This window comes from Hyla sarda, chromosome 5, assembly GCF_029499605.1.
Source record: "Hyla sarda isolate aHylSar1 chromosome 5, aHylSar1.hap1, whole genome shotgun sequence".
In the NCBI taxonomy this organism is placed as follows: Eukaryota; Metazoa; Chordata; class Amphibia; order Anura; family Hylidae; genus Hyla; species Hyla sarda.
In genome coordinates this window covers 13,328,982-13,354,025 of record NC_079193.1, presented here as the reverse complement: position 1 = coordinate 13,354,025, position 25,044 = coordinate 13,328,982, and the positions used below count along the sequence as shown (strand labels likewise).

The window sequence follows — 25,044 nt, the reverse complement described above, 5'->3', positions numbered from 1 at the left end:
CGCGATCAGGCATCTTATCCCCTATCTTTGGAGTTCACACGGCTAAGAATGTGCAGTTCTGTGTTAAACCTAACATTACACCTAGTGATGTCACAGCGCATCATGACTAACTGAGCTCTGCTATATCACTACACTTGTTAGCATCACTCGTCCTTCTCTAACGCCAATGTATGTGTATTTATAATGCAGCTACTGCTTCACTATATGGCTGATGCTTCGCTCTTCTTGTGCAGCGGCTCCATGACATTTTTTTTATTTAAATTTTTTTTTCATGCGACCATTACTTGACCGGTGAGCGCAGGGTTCCTGTCCGTGATCAGCGCAGTGATGATTGTAGCCGCCTGACGGGCGCCATCTTCCAGTTGCGACTCCTCCTGTAAAAGAATAAATGGACACATCCTAAGCTTGATTTGCTGAAATAATAATTATTTTGATTTTAAACAGGAGCACCACCCGAGTTCCGAATTGCTTTAAGAGACATGTCAGGTTTTATAAATAAATACATAAATAAATAAATAAATAATTAAATAAATAAAAAATATAATTATTTTTTTTTTTTTACTTCGTTACATTTTCAAGATCTTTGCTTGCTGTCTGTGAATAAAAATGCTGATGTTAATATCTTGGGCAGCGTTTCCCAACCAGGGGGGCCTCCAGCTGTTGCAAAACTACAACTCCCAGGATGCCTGGACAGGCATGCTGGGAGTTGTAGTTTTGCAAAAGCTGGAGCCACCGTAGTTGGGAAACACCAATCCAGGGGGTGAAGATCTTTAGAGATGCAATGCCCCATGCAAATTAGCTCTCCCTCTAGAAGGAAGAAAGCTAGATGGGCGTCTATGGTTTGGCTAGTATGATGAAGAGCTAATCTGCATATCTTTCCCCCCCCCCCCCCCCCCCCCCCCATAAAGCATTGCATGAAAGTGAGTCTCTGTACACCAAATAGGTCTTTTCAAGGAGGGTTGAAAAAAGCTGCCACTAGGTGTCTCCCTACTTGTCCAGAGCACATTTCAAAATCAGGAAATGCAGTCTGGAGTGCTGAGGGAGGGGTGCAGCCTTATCCAATCATAGCTACTCTCACACTGGACTGCTCTGAGCTGTGTGTAGCAGAGTGAGGGAGGAAGTTCTCCCCTGTATGGCTTCAGATGATGTCACGCCTGCTGGGGAACGCCCCTTCCCAGTCTGTGAATCTGACTGAGCTGAAAATACAGAGCAATATCAAGGTAGAAAACTAAAAAAAATTATAAAAATAAAGACAGGGGGTGGTTTATCGTGATGAGGGCAGTGAATTGGGAGGATTGTAAAATTTAACAAGATCATGAGAGGTATTCTTTAAAGGAAACAGTCATCCTGTTCACCCACACTAAACCCAATACACTGGGTGAACAGGAGACCGATACGGGGTCTCTGGTTTTGTTTGATTATTCTGCAGAGGAGTTACAAGGTGATTTTTGGCTCTGACTGCTGTAACTGAGTCACAGTGCACAGCTATTTCTCATTCCTTAGATTTCAAGGGAATGGACCAGAGCTGGGCTGTTTGCCAGCAGCACACACACAGGTACTTCCTTTACCTTCCTTCTTTGGCCAACCATAGGACAACACATACTCCTCTCTGCTATGCCATGACATAGTGTTAGTGAAAGTGCACATGAATGAATAGGCTGGCACTAAGCTCGCGGATGATTTTTAGTACAGTACTACAGATGGCGTGTGGAGGGAGAACGATACACTGACACACTTGGTTTTCAAGCAAAGTTTGCAAGCAGAAAGGATACAAAACAGCAGCACCGAAAGGAAGGTGTTACACTACGCAAGTGTTTTACCAACCAGCGTGCATTCAGCTGTTGCAAGACTACAACTCCCAGCATGCTATAACTTACATTTAGTTGTAAGATTGTAAGCAGTAAGGTTCCTCTTGCTGGCAGATAGGATGTTATCATGAAACACTATGTCTACGGTTGACTGGGCATGTTGGGAGTTGTAGTTTTGAAACAGCTGGACACACACTGTTTGGAAAACACTGCACTACGCTGCTGAAGATAAATGACAAGCCTGCAGACAAAATGGAGGTGAAATGGGGTAGATTACATTCAGGAGGCAGCTCTGTGTACATACAGCAGTACAGCTGTCTGGAACTTGCAGGTGATTATGTCATCCTGTAGTTCAAAGAACCTTTCTCTAACATATTAAACACTGTTATTTCCTGTGGGTCAGGCAGGTGATCACATGACCCAGTTACAGTAATGAAACACATGGATGAAGCTGTGCCAGAATAAAACAGGTGACGCTGTAGGACTAGTGATATGGGCAAAAAAAATACAAAAATCTGCAGTGCTTATTTAACCCATGACTACTCTACACCTCCAGAGATATTAGATATGTACCTATAACCAGGATCAGTGTAAGGAAAACTTTTCTAAAGCTCCTGTACATGATAAGCAGATGCGGAACATGAAACATGAGATTTCCCAAATGTCTCAGGTTTGATGTCTCTCTTCCTTAGTGGAGCCCCTCTGAGCTCACTCATCTATGACCCCCAAATCGTTTCCACGTTTCTCTACAAATAGTAAACCTGTAGTGCTCCATGAGAGTAGTAGTGTTATTGTTTATGCTGCTCCATTGACCTCCTTAGTTCCAGACGTGCCGGCCATTAGTCAGAGGAGACAGGTATCTCAGGGCAATACTCTCCTGGGAGCAATGAAACAAAGCATAATGTTATTGTGTCCTTGGGGCGACGGCTGACATTGACGGGCGGCTCCGGTGAGTGTTGTACTCCTGTAGATGGTTACACTGCAAGGGTACGAGATCCAATATCTACCCAATGGAAGGTGAACTTGAACCCCTGTAACTTTAGCCCTGTAACCCCTGTAACTATAGCGATGAGTGAGGTTATTGAACTGTGTCTTTTATTAACACCATTTTGGGGGCAGGTGGGACGTTTTAACCCTTCTTTGCTGGAGGATAAGGTGACCAATTTACAGCAATTCTGGCATTGGATATTTTACTTTTATGTAGGGCGCTCACTGTACAAGATAAATAGTGAAATATTTACGAGTGCAGTGATACCAATTTTGTTTAAATAGATAGATAGATATGAGATAGATAGATAGATATGAGATAGATAGATAGATAGATAGATATGAGATAGATAGATATGAGATAGATAGATAGATAGATAGATATGAGATAGATAGATATGAGATAGATAGATAGATATGAGATAGATAGATATGAGATAGATAGATATGAGACAGATAGATATGAGACAGATAGATATGAGATAGATAGATATGAGATAGATATGAGATAGATAGATAGATATGAGATAGATAGATAGATATGAGATAGATAGATATGAGATAGATAGATAGATAGATATGAGATAGATAGAAAGATATGAGAGAGATAGATATGAGATAGATATGAGATAGATAGATATGAGATAGATAGATAGATATGAGAGAGATAGATATGAGATAGATAGATAGATATAAGATAGATAGAAAGATATGAGATAGATAGAAAGATATGAGATAGATAGATAGAAAGATATGAGATAGATAGAAAGATAGATAGATAGATATGAGATAGATAGATATAAGATAGATAGATAGATATGAGATAGATTGATAGATATGAGATAGATAGATATGATATAGATAGATAGATATGAGATAGATAGATAGATAGATATGAGATAGATAGATATGAGATAGATAGATAGATATGAGATAGATAGATGATAGATAGATAGATAGATAGATAGATATAGGAAACAGAAGACTGCAGCACTCCAAATGTGGTGAAAAGCAGTGGCGTTTATTCCAGCTCAGACATCAAGGCTTGAGAAAGGATGCTTGTATGCAGCCGAAACGTTGCCTTGATGTCTGAGCTGGAATAAACGCCACTGCTTTTCACCACATTTGGAGTGCTACAGTCTTCTGTTTTCTATATCCAAGTTGTGATTCCTGTGACCTGGGATTCCGGCCGTTTGCACCCACTATCTCTACTATTCTCAACAAGGAGTGCTGCTTCCTTATCCTTTTGTAGATAGATAGATATGAGATAGATAGATATGAGATAGATAGATATGAGATAGATAGATATGAGATAGATAGATAGATATGAGATAGATAGATATGAGATAGATAGATAGATATGAGATAGATAGATAGATATGAGATAGATAGATAGATATGAGATAGATATGAGATAGATAGATATGAGATAGATAGATAGATATGAGATAGATAGATATGAGATAGATAGATATGAGATAGATAGATATGAGATAGAGATGAGAGATAGATATGAGATAGATATGAGATAGATAGATATGAGATAGATAGATAGATATGAGATAGATAGATAGATATGAGATAGATAGATAGATATGAGATAGATAGATAGATATATATGAGATAGATAGATATGAGATAGATAGATAGATAGATATGAGATAGATAGATATGAGATAGATAGATAGATATATAGATAGATAGATATGAGATAGATAGATATGAGATAGATAGATATGAGATAGATAGATATGAGATAGAGATATGAGAGATAGATATGAGATAGATATGAGATAGATAGATATGAGATAGATAGATAGATAGATATGAGATAGATAGATAGATATGAGATAGATAGATATGAGATAGATAGATAGATATGAGATAGATAGATAGATATGTGATAGATAGATAGATATGAGATAGATAGATATGAGATAGATAGATATGAGATAGATAGATAGATAGATATGAGATAGATAGATAGATATGAGATGGATAGATAGACAGATATAAGATAGATAGATATGAGATAGATATAAGATAGATAGATAGATATGAGATAGATAGATATGAGATAAAGTAGTGGACTTCAAACTGTGGACCTATAGCTGTTGCAAAACTACTGGGAGTTGTAATCTTGCAACAGCTGGAGGTCCACAGTTTGGAGACCACTGATGCGGGGGATTTGGAGCTCTGTATCAGGAACAATTCAAAAGCAGACAGATCTATGCATGGTTGTAGTGAATGTGCTGGGAAGCTGAGCTGCAGTAACTCAGTATGGCCACTACTCAATGCCTGGCGCTGTCTGCTTTCAGCTCAGGCACACAGCTAACCGGCAGGGGGGTGGCGGGTGTTGGCACACAACCAATCTGATATTGATATTATCAGGACCCACTCATGGCAGATTACTGTATATGTATATGTATTTATGCACTATATCCTGTGTGTGTAACCAGATTATAACATTATACATCTGTTCTATATTGCGGTTCACACGTACATGTCAGTCCTGGAGTGAGCTCTTAATTTCATAGCAATATAATGATGTGCGGGCCATACCACGGCTGCTGTTAGGGGGGGGGGGGGTTGAGTCTGCACTCGGCTTCTTACCATAAATAGTTTACTCATCTGCTCGTGTTATGACTTTACAGGCGGCCGTGTAGAACCGGGGGGGGGGGGACGACGACACAGGAACAGACGCCTATTGTGATTTCATATTGAGCCGCAAACAATTATGTTGCCTTGACCGACCACCCGCAAACTGGGGGGCTCACCCCCCCCCCACCCATTCATTTATAATTATACCAGGCCTGCGTATTACGTAAGACCGCTCCTCGTCCTATGTAAAGACCTCGTCCTATGTAAATAAACCGTCCTTGAAAGTGCAATTGTGTCGACGTTTGGGACGGCGAGGAAAAGTGAAGGTTTAGGTTATGGCGCCCCCTCCTTCCTTCAGCCTCCCCCCCGTAAAGTACACAGTGTCAGGGTCTAAATCGATTACAGGACGCAAACAGAGAGCGGCTTTAATTGAATTTGTTATGGGGTTTTTTTTTTCGTTTTTTTTTTTGCTTGCGTACATAGGAATAATATTTGCCATATTAACTGAACGTCGTTGTGTGTTCGAGGTGTCGGAACGAACATGAAACATGACAGATCGTACGGACGCTGGAAGTCGAGACGGCGCCATTGTAGGGAGGGGCAGAGAGCGCCGTGCTGTGGGGGCTTCATAAAGATTGAGGAGCGTAGCTAGAACCCAGTACAAAATCTGTAACAGGGACCCCCGCCTACCATGTGCAATTGATGATACTGGTGTCTTCCCATGTGGTGGAGGGTCTTCGGGCCCCTAAGGCCATGTTCACATCTCCGTGCAGAATTCCGCATTGGAATCATGCCTAGAGATTCCGCTGCAGCAGAGTCCTGTTAAATTCAATGGGATTCTGCTGCACTGTGCACACGGCGGGATTTCCGCGCCAGATGTTTCTGCCACGGAAATTCTGATTTACGTGTCCGCAGAAAGAATGAACCTGTTCATTCTTTTTGCAGACTCTACACGGAATGGATAGCCATCTATGAGACAGAGCATTCCCGTGCGGTCCTAGCGCCGGCAAGAAGATTTTCCATACGGACATTCCGACATGTGAACATAGCCTCAGGCTTCTGGGTCCACGTGTGACCGCTACTTCTGTCGCCCCTATAGGTACAGCCCTGGTGCTCTCAGTAAGACCATGTTCACATGACGGAAAATGCGCCAAATATCAGCCTGGACACAGATAGGCATTCCGCACATTTGCATGTTCCGCCGCCACTAGGACTGCTCGGAAGTCCGCCATCTCCAAAGACTGCAAAGGATTTCCGAGAGGTATCCGCAGAAACAAATCTGCCGTGTGAACCTGGCCTTACTAAGACCCACTACATTACCTGACATCTGCATCTCACTGCATCAATGGAAGCTTTTTTACGATTCTACCTAACCAGTTCACACTGCGGAATTTCCAAGCGAAATCTGGCAGAAAAATTCTGCTTGAAAATTCTGTTTCAGCAGAGACCCATTGTTTTTAATGGGATTCTGCTACATCATGCACACGGGAAATTCAAATTCCGGCCTCTGCATTTCCAAGCGGTCCTAGCACTGGCATGTTCTGGCAGCACCCGCTCTCTGCGGAATGTCCCCAGGAATTTTTCCGCACCTCTTGCAAAAAATCCGCTGTGTGAACATAGCCTTACAGTCCCACAAGTTTAGTCTTATGGGAGAATGGCAATAAAAGTAATAGGAGTGATCCCCATACACCAGTGTTACCCAACCAGGGTGCCTCCAGCTGTTGCAAAACTACAACTCCCAGCATGCCCAGACAGCCATAGGCAGTGTTTCACGATAACATCATATGTGCCAGTAAACGCCAGAAGAGGAACCTTACTGCATACTATGTTACAGCTAAATTCAATACATTATTAGTATGCAGAAGTAGGCCCTAAAGCTCCCCCTAGAGGTGGCTGCAGGTAGTCAGAATGTCTATACAGGGCTTTTGGAGTTCTGACTGCTTTTTAAAGCAGTGTTTCCCAACCAGGGTGCCTCCAGCTGTTGCAAAACTACAACTCCCAGTATGCCCGGACAGCCAAAGGCAGTGATTCACAGTAACATCCTATCTGCCATTAAACGCTACAAGAGGAACCTTACTGCATACTGTGTTACAACTGAATTCAATACAAAGTCAGTATGCAAGAGTAGGCTCTAAAGCTCCCCCTAGAGGTGGCTGCAGGCAACCAGAATGTCAATGTCTATTCAGGGCTTTAGGAGCTCTGACTGCTATCTAAATCAGTGTTTCCCAACCAGGGTGCCTCCAGCTGTTGCAAAACTACAACTCCCAGCATACAACAGCTGGAGGCACACTGGTTGGGAAACACTGATCTAAATAGTAAGAAATGAGTCTATCTACGTAGATTAAGGACTGACATTCATAATTTTCGGCAGTTTCACCCCAGACTAGGTCGACATCAGAAAATCTTAAATTTTGTCAGAATTCTGGAGCCAGGGACATGTGCTTTGTGTTAACCCGTGACAATCTGCATCCAGTTATCTGCCCGTCAGGTCGTTTTTCTTAAGAGAATGGGTTTTTCTGCGCCGGCGAGGAGACATCTTGACAATGATGAGCCGGTCTCGTCTTAATTTGCGTGAAAAGGATACGACACATCAAAGGGACCGGCAGGAGCAGACCAAACACCGCTCAGAGGGCCACAGCACTAAATAACCAGGGACCTTCTATCTAAAGCCAAAGAGAAAACAATAAATCACCATAATGGTAACCGTAAAACGTGAGACTCCAGAATGGCGAATCTTTGGCTGACTGACACTTCACTACAGAATCCTCGCCCGGCGGGTGACATTGTGGGATCCTCCGTTTTCTTGGACCAGACACCTGTCGATTTGGCTCCATGTGAATACAATTTTACAAAACACATGACCAGATTTATATAATCTTCACCGACCTCAAACATGAAAGTTACCTCATCCCAAAGATCAAATACAACATGGAGGTGATGTCAACCCTGAAATACAAGGCAACCTTAAAGGGGTACTCCGGTGAAAAACTTTTTTTTTTTTTTTTCTTTCTTTCAATCAACTGGTACCAGAAAGTTAAACAGATTTGTAAATGACTTAATTTAAAAAATGACGTAAAAAATCTTAATCCTTCCAGTACTTATCAGCTGCTGTATGCTCCACAGGAAGTTATTTTCTTTTTAAATGTATTTTCTGTCTGACCACAGTGCTCTCTGCTGACACCTCTGTCCATGTCAGGAACTGTCCAGAGCAGGGGCAAATCCCCATAACAAGCCTTTCCTACTCTGGACAGTTCCTTAAACAGACAGAGGTGTCAGCAGAGAGCACTGTGGTCAGACTGGAAAGATATTTTAAAAGAGAAGAACTTCCTGTGGAGCATACAGCAGCTAAGTACTGAAAGCATGAAGATTTTTTAATAGAAGTCATTTACAAATCTGTTTAACTTTCTGGCCCCAGTTAATTAAAAAAAAATATATATAATTCCACCGGAGTACCCTTTTAAAGGGGTACTCCAGTAGGAAAAAATCTTTGCAAGTCAGCTGGTGCCACAAAGTTACACAGATTTGTAAATTAGTTCTATATAAAAATCTTAATCCTTCCAGTAGTTATCAGCTGCTGTATGCTCCACAGGAAGTTGTGTAGTTTGACCACAGTGCTCTCTACTGACATCTCTGTTCGTGTCAGAAACTGTACAGAGCAGGTTTGCTATGGTAATTTTCTTCTACTCTGGACAGTTCCTGACATGGACAGAGGTGTCAGCAGAAAGCACTGTGGTCAGACTGGAAAGAACTACACAACTTCCTCTGGAGCATACAGCAGCTAATAAGTACTGGAAGGATAAGGATTTTAAATATAGGTAATTTAGAAATCTGTGAAACTTTCTGGCACCAGTTGATTTGCTTTCCACCGGAGTACCCCTTTAACCAACCATGTACTCTGAGGAACCAACCTAAAGCAATATCATCAGTGCTGGTGCTTTTACCTAATATTTTTACTCTAACTTCACCATTGAGCATTAGCTTCCATGAACAACTGAGCAAATCTGAACAATCAGAGCTGCAGTGTAAAGCATAAGCAAATACTTGGCTCAACTTGCCTTGAACTCCAGTCACATCTAAAGCTGCATGTACAACACTCATCTCCCTGCTAATTCAGCATCAGTACTGCCTACTATCAAGTCAGGTGGGGGGAGGGGGGGGCAGATGAAAGAAGAAGAAGACTTCCTGCTCGGCATGGAAACGGAAAAGGCGAGTTTGTTTTTTATTTATGTGGGCACAAAAGGGATAATTATAAAAAGGATGGGGGGGTCGGACCTACTTACATACTTGGCAGACCTACAGATTTACTGGAGGGGAACTTGCTACCTAAATGAGGGACTTACTGACCTAATTGGAGTACCAAACTACTTACTGGGGGACGCGCCAACCTAAAATGTGGACCTTCCTACTTAACAGGGGACCTAAATACCCATGGGGGACCTTTTTTTTTACTGAGAAGACCTCCCTAATGACCTAATAAGGGGGCCTACTTGAGTACCTATTTATTGGGGGGATATATCTAAGTAGTTGGGAACAAAACTACTAGTGGCATACCAACCAACTGAGGGGACCTACCTACTTACCTATATATCCATGGAATTTTCTACCTTCTGGGAAACTTATATAGTTACTGAGAGGACCTCCCTACCTACTTAACAAGGGGACCTACCTATTCACTGGGAGGACCTCCCTACCTACTTACTGTACCTAATTAGTTTGGGACCAAACTACTAAGGGAACCTTTCTACTTACTGGGGGACCTATATACCCATGCATGGATCTATCTCCTTGGGGTACCTACCTACCGTCCTACTGGGGGACCTACCTACTTACTGAGAACAAGCCATGACTATGGGCACTCCAGCCTGAAACGCGTAGGAAACTACAACCCTATGTACCAGTTATTATTTTAATGCCTCAATAAACTGGACGTTTTACCTGCCATCCTGGTGCTGGACATTTCCTATTGTTTACTTACTGAGAGGACCTCTCTATCTACCTTATAAGGGGGCCTACTTATTGGGAGACCATTCTACTGAAAGACTTACCTACTTACTGGGAAGACCTACATACCCACTGGGGGGGGGGGGACCTACCTAATAGTGGACCCTTCTACATATCAGATGGATGATGCAGATCTGGTGCGGAGCAGTTAGTCACATTGAGGGACGTTTTTACTGGAGGGTAAAACACCCCAGCTCTAAATACTCTGCTTCCCATCATAGACTAGTTAGATTCTTGGAGTCAACTGGTGCCTCTTATGGAAATTGGACTAATGGCTATACTCCTTCGCTCTGTTTGGTGTGGTACCAGGTCCTGTACTCCCCTCCATCATCGCCATTGATTAAGTCTACTGATATCTCTGTTACATATGGAAAGATCAAAAGTCCAACACTGACTTGAGACATCAACGTTTAGCATAGCTGAAGACCACCCATACCGTATCCGCCAACCTGCTACAAGATACGGCCAAACCAAATACAACCTTGGAACAAAAAACCTAATGGAAGCGGCCAAAAATTCTAAAAGTATTTGTTTTCTTGTCGATGTTTACACAACCATGAGTTAATTGATGATCGTCCCATGTGAATCTTTGGGGGAATCTGTTATCGTCAGCGCCAGATTCTTTGTGGTTACATTCGGTCCTAATACTCTCACCCCGCATCTCATTACCAGCAATTACGCAAAATATTATTTGTAAAAATTTCCTTTGTTTTTGTTTTTTAAGAATTTCTATTTTTCAGGTGGAAGCAATTATATATGGGAAGGACCACCAAAAATGTATCCTGCCGAATGGGGGTGTACGGGGCCTCGGCTGGCGTGGAGCGAGTGAGACAATTACGTGGAATATTCCTGTAAGCAAAAACTGAATGGGAATGAGCAGGAGTTTATTTTATCGCGGCCGGAGCTGTACGTAAGACGATCGCGGCCTTATGTGTTTAAGTCAACAGAACAAATGAGTGCAGTCTGCTGCTGCGTCCTGAGCTGTTTAAATAGGAAAATAATAGCCGTGATGGATTTTTAGGATTGTTGATGTTGAGAACGGCTCCATCAGAATGAAGAACAGATCTGGAGATGTGATCTGCGAAGAAAAATGTCAATCTGACAGTAAGGCCATGTTCACACGAACATCCCCAATTTTGCTCAAAATCTGTTCTGCAAAGCTTGCTGCAGAATTTTTATGGAATTGCAGCAGAATTTCTGCGTGCTCAAAACAGAGAATTCTGCTGAAATTTAAAGGGGTACTCAATCCCTAGACATCTTATCCCCCCAAGTATAGGGGATAAGATGTCTGATCGTGGGGGTCCCGTTGGTTTAGAACGCTGGGTGCTGGCGGCGGGGGTCATGACGTCATGACCATGCCCCTTGTGACGTCACACCACGCTCCCTCAATGCAAGTCTAGGGGAGGGGGCGTGGCAACTGCCACGCCCCCTCCCATAGACTTGCATTGAGGGGGTGTGGTGTGTTGTTACGAGGGGCGTGGGCGTGACGTCACAACCCCCGCTCCAAGCGTTCGGAACAAAAAGTTCCGAACGATAGGGGAGTGGAGTACCCCTTTAAAGCCCCATTGAATCCTAATGGGATTCTGCTGGCAATTCCACAAAATTTTAAGACAGGTCTTTAAATTTTGCAGAATGTGGACATTCCGCCCGAAAATTCCGCTGTGTGAATGGGACAGTAGAATCCCATTGAATACAATGGGCATTACATTTTGGTGGAATTTCTGATGGAGTTCTTTGGCGGAATGCACTGAAAGAGGAATATATATATGGAGCAGCTATTGTAAATTAGTTGTACGCGGCTTAACATAAAGGGGTTATCCAGCAGAAGGGTTTTTCTTTTCTTTTTTTTATCAGAATACCCACTTTACAGTATATAAAAAAGAATAAACCATTTACTTACCTCCAGTGCTCCCATGGTGCCCCTGGTGTCCAACTCCGGTCCCCGGCTGCCACCCTCTTTCTGTCAAAAATGGTGACATCTGGGCCTAGAGTGTCATACAGCCAATGACTGGACATGGAGATGACTAGCCTCTGCCAGTGATTGGCTGAACGGCAGTATGACAGAAGGACAGAAGGTGTTAACCTTGTGGCCTCATCCCCAAGAAGACTGGAGGCTGGAATCACTGGCAAAGGGGCTTCAGCTAAGTCTTGAGTAAAGGGTATGAATACTTATGTCACTGCACGATTAAACTTTTTCCTTTTCAATAAATTACAAGATTCTGTAACATTCTGTTTTTGCTCTGTCCTCATGGGGGATTGAGTTCAGAATGGGAGAAAAACTGGATATTTTTTATTTTAGCACAAACAATGTAAAAAAGTAAAGGGTCTGAAGACTTCCCAAATGCATAGTATATCTGGGATGGTTGGGGGACAATCAATATGGCTGCCATCACAGCTATTATTTTGTTCCCTACATTATAACAATACGTAGGACCTGATGGTTCCATGGGAACGCTGTAGGAGACGGACATCCTCAGCTGGGTTTACGTGTCAGGATATCTCCTCTGATTAACTAATCATGTGCACAATTTACATCTGGCGCAGCGATCTTATGGGAGGTCATATACATTGTAGGAAGATCAGGGTCTTACAGCAGCATAGGCTGCAGATATATTTATTTCTATTGAAACAAAAGTGGGAGTAGAAGCTAGATACTTTGGTTCCCCCAATGAAACAGAATTTCTGAAGAGAAGTGTGTTGGCCTTGTGGGAGGTCACATGCTTAGTGAAAAAAAATCAGGTTCTCCCAGCAGCATAAGCTGCAGATAAATAATTTCTATTACATAAAAATGGGAGGATAAGCTAGCTACCTGGGGTCTACAGCAGCACAGAACATTTTAGGGGTGCAGTGTGCCAGGTTTGTGGAAAGTCACATACCAAGAGGTACATGGGGGGAGGATCAGGGTCTTCCAGCAGCACAGGCTGTGGCTTAATGGATTTTTTTATTAACACAAAAGTAGGAGGAGAAGGTAGATACTTGGGTCCTCCAGCAGCACAGAACATTTTAGGAGTGGAGTGTGCCAGGTTTGTGGAAAGTCACACACTGAAATTTACATAGGGGGGAGCATCGAGGTTTCCAGCAGCACAAGTTGCAGCTAAATGGATTTCTACTACATGAACGTGGGAGAAGAAGCTAGCTACTTGGGTTTTCCAGCAGCACAGAACATTTCAGGAGTTGAGTGTGCCAGGACACACAGTCTCAGTCACACACCGAGAGTTACATAAAGGGTTCATCAGGGTCTTCCAACAGCACAGGTTGCAGCTAAATGGATTTCTACTACATAAATGTGGGAGAAGAAGCTAGCTACTTGGGTTTTCCAGTAGCACAGAACATATTAGGAGTGAAGTGTGTCAGGTTTGTGCAAAGTCACATACTGAGAGTTACATAGAGGGAAGATCAGGGTCTTCCAGCAGCACAGACTGTGACTACGTGATTTTTTATTAATAAAAAAAAGTGGGAGAAGAATCTGGCTACTTGGGTTCTTCCGCATCATATTTTGGGATCTAAGTGTTTTTGTTCTTGTTGAAGGTCACACACATAGTGGAAGGATCAGGGTCTCTCTGCAGCATAGGCTGCAACTATATGGATTTCTAATGAAACAAAAGTAAGGGTGGGTTCACGGTTTTTGGTCTGGTCAGAAAACCGTATACAGGGCAAAAAGGAGACAACCGAAGTCAGCGTTTGACTCATTGAAATGAATGGGGTTTGGGCCGGATCTGGCTGGGATACGGGAGCGGACGGTTTTCACCCCTCCCAACCGGATCCAGCACCCGTACACTACAAACGTAGTGTGAACCCACCCTAAGAGGAGAAGCTAGCTACTTCCTTATCGTGCATGTTACAATTAAAATCAGTGTCAATTTTTATAATTTGTAACCAATAAAAGCTGGCAAAGCGTATTGGACAAAGTGTATATTGACTCCAAAACACAATGCAGACTTATAATATGCATAAAAAGGAGTCAAATATCAACAACTCAGAAGGACGCTTCACAGTTTGATGGTCAATGGTCCCCAGACGGTGGCCCTCCGGATGTTGCAAAACTGCAACTCCCAGCATGCCCGGACAGCCGTTGGCTGTCCGGGCATGCTTGGAGTTGAAGTTTTGCAACATCTACAAGGACACAGTTTGAAGACCAGTATTCTAGGTGACCAGTGACAAAATTAGTAGCTAACATGGCTGACAACAGTAGTAAGACAGCTACTTCCTTCCAGAACAGGAGAGGTTTGCTATGGGGAGTTGCTCTTGCTCTGGACAGTTCCTGACATGGACAGAGGTGTCAGCAGAGAGCACTGTGGTCAGACTGGAAAAAACGACACAACTTCCTTTGGAGCATACAGCAGCTGATAAGTACTGAAAGGATTAAGATTTTTAAATAGAAGTAATTTACAAATCTGTTTAACTTTCTGGAGCTAGTTGATGAAATTTTTTTTTTCCGGATTACCCCTTTAAAACTTTGCTACTGTAAAACATGTTGGGGAGGCTTCTTTAGAGAGACATAGTAAGCATATAGTTTTAGGGATATCCTTTACTATCAAAAATTCCTCTGGAGTACCCCTTTAATTACTGTAAGTAAACCTACTGGCACTCCTACGGGAAGGTTGTGTGAACTACAAAAAAGTATTGATCGATAAGAGGGTTTACCATAATTGTTGTAATCCCCTGTCCCAACGTCTGTTTCACGTCGAGTCGTATAAACAACATAAGAATGTTGCTCAACATTTGCGCAATGTTACACAAGTTATTCTCTATGTATCCCCAGATCATTTCTATAGCATATTTGGAATTAAAAAGGTGAAAAAAAAAGTTCTCTATGTTTTCAACTTTACATGTAAAATCTGGAAATAATTTTGCATAATCAGTTTGCAGCTGTTACTCAAATAATCCGACCGTAAATCCAAACACAGGGCTTAGATCAATAGACATTTCTGTCACCTCTGAGCCAACGTCTACACTGGCTCCGATTCCGCAGCCGACGTGCTGGGCCCGAGCCAAGGATCGATCTGGGCTGAAGCGGCACCGACATAAATCACCAGAGTGACCCCTCTGATCTCTCCTCCTGGAGGGGGGGTGCGAGGGGACGCAGAGCGCCATCTGCTGGCTGTCAGCGCAATCTGTTTACACCTAGGACTACCTGGCTTGGTCCTACTATCAAGAACTTTCTCTATGAGCTGAACACTGTATCACTGCACGTCTCCTGTTCTGAACTCGGAGCACTTACCTACATGGATACAATGTTCACAAGGTAGTCAGGAAATGTTTTTAGCCACAAATGTTTCATATACAGGAAGCAGAGATCTTGAAATGGTGAGAAAATAATACATTATGTTGCTGCTTCCCAACACCTGGTGTGCAAAATAAACCACTAGACACCAGGGATTAAGTGCTAAACCATTGGATGACAGGGAATAGGACGCAAAATGCCGGACACCAGGGATTAGGGCATAAAACCAGCTGACATTAGGGACTGGGGCAATAAACACCTGACACCAGGGACTGAGGCATTAACCACTTGACAACAGGGACTGGGACACTAACCATCTAACACTAGGGACTGGGACACTAACCACATAACACTAGGGACTGGGACACTAACCACCTAACACCAGGGACTAGGACACTAACCACCTAAAACTAGGGACTGGGACACTAACCACATAACACTAGGGACTGGGACACTAACCACCTAACACCAGGGACTAGGACACTAACCACCTAACACTAGGGACTGGGACACTAACCACCTAACACTAGGGACTGGGACACTAACCACCTAACACTAGGGACTGGGACACTAACCACCTAACACTAGGGACTGGGACACTAACCACCTAACACTAGGGACTGGGACACTAACCACCAAACACCAGGGACTAGGAAACTAACCACTCAACATAAGGAACTGAGGCAACAATCACCTGACACCAAGTACTGGGGCATTATTCACCTGACACCAGGGCAATAAACACCTGACACCCGGGGACTGGAACACCAGGGATAATCCACCTGATAACAGGTACTAGGGCAATAAACACCTGACACCAGAGACAGGGACACTAACCACCTAACACCAAGTACTGGGGCATTAACTACCTGACACCAGGCACAAGGGCAATAAACACCTGCCACCAGGGACTAGGACACTAACCACCTAACACCAGGGACTGGGACACTAACCACCTAACACCAGGGACTAAGGCATTAACCATCTGATACCAGGGACTAGGGCATTAACCACCTGACATCAGCGACTGGGACACTAACCACATGACACCAGAGACTGGAACACTAGGGCTAGGACACTAAAGGGGTATTCCAGGCCCAAACTTTTTTTTATATATCAACTGGCTCCGGAAAGTTAAACAGATTTGTAAATTACTTCTATTAAAAAATCTTAATCCTTCCAATAGTTCTTAGCTTCTGAAGTTGAGTTGTTGTTTTCTGTGTAACTGCTTTCTGATGACTCACGTCCCGGGAGCTGTGCAGTTCCTATGGGGATATTCTCCCAGCATGCACAGCTCCCGGGACGTGACATCATCATTGAGCAGTTACACCAAAAACTTCAGAAGCTAATAACTATTGGAAGGATTAAGATTTTTTAATAGAAGTAATTTACAAATCTGTTTAACTTTCCGGAGCCAGTTGATATATATAAAAAGGTTTTGCCTGGAATACCCCTTTAAACACCTGACACCAGGGACTGGGGTATTAACAATCTGACAGAAGGGAATGGGGCTTTAAACACCTGACACCAGGGACTGGGACACTAACCACCTGACATCAGGGACTGGGGCACTTAATACCTGATAGAAGAAATATGTAGAACGTACACAGCACATATCTCACAATGTAAGATGTAAGGATACCTTGATGCCCTCCATGTTATTGTCAGTAAGCAGATACACAACATGCTGGTTATTTTATATATATTTATGAGGCATTACTGTAGTCCTGCACAACCTCTGTGGGGCGCTGTAATGGCAGCTATCGGTGGTTGTCACCCGGCAAGAAATCGCTGAAGAAAGAATTCAAAGACTTCACACATACTTAATGTCATGGATCAGTCCCAAGATGAGGACAACGGGTTATAAGATGAACAAAAGCCTATTCTTTACCATCACTGGAGAAGTACTGCACTAGAGGTCAGGGAGCATCGATAGTCCCTACTATAAAGGAATATTAGGGCTTTATTTAAACAAATATTTTAATAATATATTCTATGCTATATACATCTTATGCAGGACATCATAACATTGATCTATGCTCTGCTGAATGGGTTTATGTACAGCAGCGTATGCCCCACTGTGGTGTTTCTGGGGCAGATTAGCTCTCCCTGGCAATCAATCACAATGAGAAACCCTTAAAGGGGTACTCCACTGGCCAGCGCTCGGAACATTTAGTTCCGAACGCTGTGTGCACACTGCGGGGGTCGGCCACGCCCCTCATGAAGTCACACCACGCCCCCTCAATGCAAGTCTATGGGAGGGGGCATCACGCCCCCTCCCATAGACTTGCATTGAGGGGGCGTGGCATGACGTCACGAGAGGGCATGGCCGACCCCCACAGTGTGCACACAGCATTAGGAACTAAATGTTCCGAACGCTGCCCAGTGGAGTACCCCTTTAAAGGAGATATCCAGTGCTGAAAAACTTATCCCCTTTCCTAAGGATAGGGGATAAGTTTCAGATCGCGGGGGCCTGAACGCTGGGGCCCCCTGCGATCTCCTGTACGGGGCCCCGGCAGCCCATGGGAAGGGGGTGTGTTGACCACCGCACGAAGCGGCGGCTGACACGCCCCCTCAGTAAAACTCTATGGCAGAGCCGGAGCGCTGCCTTTGTCAATCTCTGGCTCTGCCATGGCGATGTATTGAGGGGGTGTGTCGGCCGCCGCTTCGTGCGGTGGTCGACACCCACTATCTGGCCAGCAAACCGGGGCCCCATACAGGAGATCACGGGGGGCCCCAGCAGTCGGACCCCCCGCGATCTGAAACTTATCCCCTATCCTTAGGATAGGGGATAAGATTTTCAGCACTGGACTACCCCTTTAAGCCCCATCCCTCTCTCGCTTTCGAAGTATAGAGACATCCCTTTTGTCCGTAGAGGGTGACATCGGTGAAGGAGGAGCGTCTAGCTTTTCCACACCTTCGGATGTTGCCGCTTTATCATCCACCTTCCCAATAATTTGTCGCTGGGAATGTATCACTGCATACATAGGAATAATCGCCATTCAGAGCTCCAGAAGTTGGGTGACACTTGCTAGGAGACCTGTATGGGCAGCCATATTTATTGTGACCCAGCTTGCCTAGAAACAGACAACAAAAATACTGAGGATGTTTTTGAAGTTAGGGGGTCGGTAGCTTTTATCATAAATCCAGCTTATCTGTTGTCATAGATCTCGGCCCCATAGCATTTATACTGTGTGGCCGCCACCTACCGCCGGTTCCCAGGAGTGAAAACATCTTCAGATCTGAATGCTGGGCATTATGTGTAAATGCAGTCACAATATCTCCAGAAACCGACGCACAAAAGATCCTCACAAATAAAAGCTAAAAACAAAGTGCCTTGCATAAGACAGTAATAAGGCTCTTCTCTGACTACACAGGGGGCCATTGTACAGCTACCGTGCTGGGAAAGGACTGTAACAACCAAATGCCTAAAGCACAATACCATCTATACTTGCGTCAGCTCAAAATTATTATCATATTTTTAAACATTCCATTTTGGTGCCAAAGGATGACTGGCAGGTACTGTAACAACAATCCTCCAGCTGCCTTCCTTCTCACCTACCATCAGGTCTACTGGCAAAGGCCGACTATCTACACTTAAATGGGCACTGACAGATTCAAAAACTTTTTATATGTTGTACATCTTGGCAAAACATTAATCTTTATAATATATTTCATAAGAAAATTTTATTTCCATTTTATAAAATTACGGCTTATAAAAAACACCACTAGGGGGTCTCCATACCATCCAGAACATAAATCTGTCCGGCTGCAGCATCATCTTTGTCCCAGCTTAAGCACAGGCAGGGATAAAGTCCAGGAAGTGAGGGTGAGAGAAGGGGCGTAGCTATAAGGCTGGAACATTAGTCATGCAGAGTAAAGACACGCCCCCTCCAAAGCACAGGATGACAAATGAGCAACAGATAGAAACATGATCTGGTCTGATGGATCCAGATCTCTGTGGAGAATAAACATGGCCTGGTCAGATGGATCCAGATCTCTGTGGAGAATAAACATGGCCCGGTCAGATGGATCCAGATCTCTGTGGAGAATAAACATGGCCTGGTCAGATGGATCCAGATCTCTGTGGAGAATAAACATGGCCTGGTCAGATGGATCCAGATCTCTGTGGAGAATAAACACGGCCTGGTCACATGGATCCAGATCTCTGTGGAGAATAAACATGGCCCGGTCACATGGATCCAGATCTCTGTGGAGAATAAACACGGCCTGGTCACATGGATCCAGATCTCTGTGGAGAATAAACATGTCCTGGTCACATGGATCCAGATCTCTGTGGAGAATAAACATGGCCTGGTCACATGGATCCAGATCTCTGTGGAGAATAAACATGGCCCGGTCAGATGGATCCAGATCTCTGTGGAGAATAAACATGGCCTGGTCACATGGATCCAGATCTCTGTGGAGAATAAACATGGCCCGGTCAGATGGATCCAGATCTCTGTGGAGAATAAACATGGCCTGGTCAGATGGATTCAGATCTCTGTGAAGAATAAACATGTCCTGGTCAGATGGATCCAGATCTCTGTGGAGAAATATGGTCTGGTCAGATGGATCCAGATCTCTGTGGTGAAACATGTCCTGGACAGATGGATCCAGATCTATATAGAGAAACATGGCCTGGTCAGATAGATCCAGATCTCTGTAAAGAAACATGGCCTGGTCAGATGGATCCAGATCTCTATAGAGGAACATGACCTGGTCACATGGACCCAGATCTATATAGAGAAACATGGCCTGGTCAGATGGATCCAGATCTTTGTAAAGAAACATGGCCTGGTCAGATGGATCCCGATCTCTATAGAGAAACATGGCCTGGTCAGATGGATCCAGATCTCTATAAAGAAACATGGCCTGGTCAGATGGATCCAGATCTCTATAAAGAAACATGGCCTGGTCAGATGGATCCAGATCTCTATAAAGAAACATGGCCTGGTCAGATGGATCCAGATCTCTATAAAGAAACATGACCTGGTCAGATGGAGCCAGATCTATATAGACAAACATGACCTGGTCAGATGGAGCCAGATCTATATAGACAAACATGACCTGGTCAGATGGATCCAGATCTCTGTGGAGAAACATGGCCTGGTCAGATAGATCCAGATCTCTGAAGAGACACATGGCCTGGTCAAATGGACCCAGATCTCTGTAGAGACAAATGGCCTGGTAAGATGGAGCCAGATCTCTGTGGAGAAACATGTCCTGGTCAGATGGATCCAGATCTCTGTGGGGAAACATGGCCTGGTCAGATGGATCCAGATCTCTGTGGGGAAACATTCATGTATGTGCCCTTTCTGTCATGGGTGAACAGTTCAGGCTAGATTGAAAATGGTGTTGTAAAGTTTCCTTTGTACACCTTGGGTTCACTGATACTTGTGGATGGACGTCTGGATTGTGGGGTTTATCTAAACATTTTGGCCCACCAAGTTTATTTCTTCATGGCAGAAGTTTCCTCTATGGCAGAAGGAGACCGTCAGCAGGACAATGCACCATCCACGAGAGCTGTATAGTCATGGATAAGCTCCAAGAACATGGCAGCGAGTTTTCTTTGCTTGCACAGCCATCACGTTACTCAGACTTTAATCCTATAGAAACGATGGGACTAGGCATGTAAGTACCTCATCACCTAATCTAAAGTACGGCAAAAGATTCAATAATGGATTCTGTCCGCATGGGCCAATATTCCTGCAGGACAACCTCATGAACTAGTGGAATCTAAGCCACAAGGAATTGCTGCAGTTCATATCCAGCATAGTATAGTGTCTATATATATATATCTACATATGATATATATGTCTATGATAATGATCAAACAGCAGCCGGAGCCAAGATCCCTGAAGGATGAAGCAATGAACTCCCATCTAATCCTTTCATGCATGGTTGACAGGTCGCCTGTACACGGAGATGGGCAGGTAAACAGAAGGCTATGGTGGTCCTCACATAAGATTACGCACCATTATGTTTACATTGCTTCGCCATTTAAATGCCAATCTGCTGATGAACATGACGAAAGGAAAGAAAGATTGTATGGAAACTAAAGCTGTGAACATTTAGCAGAGATTCAGGTTTACACATGTCACTCCGGCACAGGGCGTCACTGGTTTACAAGCCTTGCCCGCATCCTCCACCATGGTAAAAGCCATCAGTGGGCGCATTCCAGAAATAAAATGCATAAACATTGAATAGATGGAAGAAGGTGGCCGTGTCCAGTGTATACACTGTGCAAATAGCTGACAGATGGGAAGATGTCAGGGATATTATGAGAGGGAATATTTATGTCACACATCAAGTGCTGATCCTCTGTCAAAGCCACAAAATATGTACATTCCATCAATAGTCAGACTCACGGAGCCAAATATCAACTAGAAAGTGAAGCTCTGTCGAGCCATGATTCCAGTAGTGCACAATGTGATGGAAGCCATGATGCCGAGAAAGCACAATGTGATGGGAGCCATGATGCCAGTAGTGCACAATGTGATGGGAGCCATGATGCCGGGAAAGCACAATGTGATGGGAGCCATGATGCCAGTAGTGCACAATGTGATGGGAGCCATGATGTCAGGAGTATAGAATGTAATAAGAGCCATGATGCCGGGAGTACATAATGTGATGGGAGCCATGATGCCGGGAGTACAGAATGTGATGGGAGCCATGATGCCGGAAGTACAGAATGTAATAGGAGCCATGATGCCGGGAGTACAGAATGTGATGAGAGCCATGATGCCAGTAGTGCACAATGTGATGGGAGCCATGATGTCAGGAGTATAGAATGTAATAGGAGCCATGATGCCGGGAGTACACAATGTGATGGGAGCCATGATGCCGGGAGTACAGAATGTGATGGGAGCCATGATGCCGGGAGTACAGAATGTAATAGGAGCCATGATGCCAGGAGTACAGAATGTGACGGGAGCCATGATGCCAGTAGTGCACAATGTGATGGGAGCCATGATGTCAGGAGTATAGAATGTAATAGGAGCCATGATGCCGGGAGTACACAATGTGATGGGAGCCATGATGCCGGGAGTACAGAATGTGATGGGAGCCATGATGCCGGGAGTACAGAATGTAATAGGAGCCATGATGCCGGGAGTACAGAATGTAATGGGAGCCATGATGTCGGGAGTACAGAATGTAATGGGAGCCATGATGCCGGGAGTACACAATGTGATGGGAGCCATGATGCCAGGAGAGCACAATGTGATGGAAGCCATGATGTCAGGAGTACAGAATGTGATGGGAGCCATGATGCCAGGAGTAGAGAATGTGATGGGAGCCATGATGCCAGGAGTACACAATGTGATGGGAGCCATGATGCTGTGAGTACACAATGTGATGCAAGCCATGATGCCGGGAGTACACAATGTGATGGGAGCCATGATGTCAGGAGTACAGAATGTGATGGGAGCCATGATGCCAGGAGTACACAATGTGATGGGAGTCATGATGCCGGGAGTACACAATGTGATGGGAGCCATTATGCCAGGAGTACACAATGTGATGGGAGTCATGATGCCGGGAGTACACAATGTGATGGGAGTCATGATGCCGGGAGTACACAATGTGATGGGAGTCATGATGCCGGGAGTACACAATGTGATGGGAGCCATTATGCCAGGAGTACAGAATGTGATGGGAGCCATGATGCCAGGAGTACACAATGTGATGGGAGTCATGATGCCGGGAGTACACAATGTGATGGGAGGCATTATGCCAGGAGTACAGAATGTGATGGGAGCCATGATGCCAGGAGTACAGAATGTGATGTGAGTCATGATGCCGGGAGTACAGAATGTGATGGGAACCATGATGTCAGGAGTACAGAATATGATGGGAGCCATGATGCCAGGAGTGCACAATATGATGGGAGCCATGATGCCAGGAGTACAGAATGTAATAGGAGCCATGATGCTGGGAGTACACAATGTGATGGGAGCCATGATGCCAGGAGAGCACAATGTGATGGGAGCCATGATGTCAGGAGTACAGAATGTGATGGGAGCCATAATGCCAGGAGTACCGAATGTGATGGAAGCCATAATGCCGGGAGTACAGAATGTGATGGGAGCCATAATGTCAGGAGTACAGAATGTGATGGGAGCCATGATGCCAGGAGTACAGAATGTGATGGGAGCCATGATGCCGGGAGTATAGAATGTGATGGGAGCCATGATGCCGGGAGTACAGAATGTCATGGGAGCCATGAAGCCAGGAGTGCACAATGTGATGGGAGCCATGATACCGGGAGCACCGAATGTGATGGGAGCCATGATGCCTGGAGTACAGAAGGTGATGGGAGCATGATGCCGGGAGTACACAATGTGATGGGAGCCATGATGCTGGGAGAGCACAATGTGATGGGAGCCATGATGTCGGGAGTGCACACTGTGATGGGAGCCATGATTCCAGTAGTGCACAATGTGATGGGAGTCATGATGCCGGGAGTACAGAATGTGATGGGAGCCATGATGCCGGGAGTACAGAATGTGATGGGAGTCATGATGCCGGGAGTACAGAATGTGATGGGAGCCATTATGCCTGGAAGACAGAATGTGATGGAAGCCATGATGTCAGGAGAGCACAATGTGATGGGAGCCATGATGCCAGGAGTACAGAATGTGATGGGAGCCACGATGTCAGGAGTACAGAATGTGATGGGTGCCATGATGCCAGGAGTACAGAATGTGATGGGAGCCATGATGCCAGGAGTACAGAATGTGATGGGAGCCATGATGCCAGGAGTGCACACTGTGATGGGAGCCATGATTCCAGTAGTGCACAATGTGATGGGAGTCATGATGCCGGGAGTACAGAATGTGATGGGAGCCATGATGCCAGGAGTACACATTGTGATGGGAGTCATGATGCCGGGAGTACAGAATGTGATGGGAGCCATTATGCCTGGAAGACAGAATGTGATGGAAGTCATGATGTCAGGAGAGCACAATGTGATGGGAGCCATGATGCCAGGAGTACAGAATGTGATGGGAGCCACGATGTCAGGAGTACAGAATGTGATGGGTGCCATGATGCCAGGAGTACAGAATGTGATGGGAGCCATGATGCCAGGAGTACAGAATGTGATGGGAGCCATGATGTCAGGAGTACACAATGTGATGGGAGTCATGATGCCGGGAGTACACAATGTGATGGGAGCCATTATGCCAGGAGTACAGAATGTGATGGGAGCCATGATGCCGGGAGCACAGAATGTGATGGGAGCCATGATGCCAGGAGTACACAATGTGATGGGAGTCATGATGCCGGGAGTACAGAATGTGATGGGAGCCATGATGTCAGGAGTACAGAATGCGATGGGAGCCATGATGTCGGGAGTACAGAATGTGATGGGAGCCATGATGCCGGGAGTGCAAAATGTGATGGGAGCCATGATGCCGG

General features: G+C 44.6%; 1 protein-coding gene across 4 annotated transcripts in view; it reads right to left on the bottom strand.

Annotated features, from left to right (window-relative positions):
• Window positions 1–12: 12 nt before the first annotated feature.
• The window catches only part of CRPPA (CDP-L-ribitol pyrophosphorylase A), a 194,886-nt gene continuing 169,854 nt past the window's right edge, over window positions 13–25,044 (bottom strand). For all 4 annotated transcript variants that reach the window (XM_056518901.1, XM_056518902.1, XM_056518899.1 and 1 more), the window contains one exon: window positions 13–374. Coding sequence is in view for 3 of the 4 variants with exons in the window: in XM_056518902.1 (XP_056374877.1) it covers window positions 270–374 (105 nt within the window). In the remaining variant the exon portion in view is untranslated. The remainder of the gene's footprint in view (window positions 375–25,044) is intronic.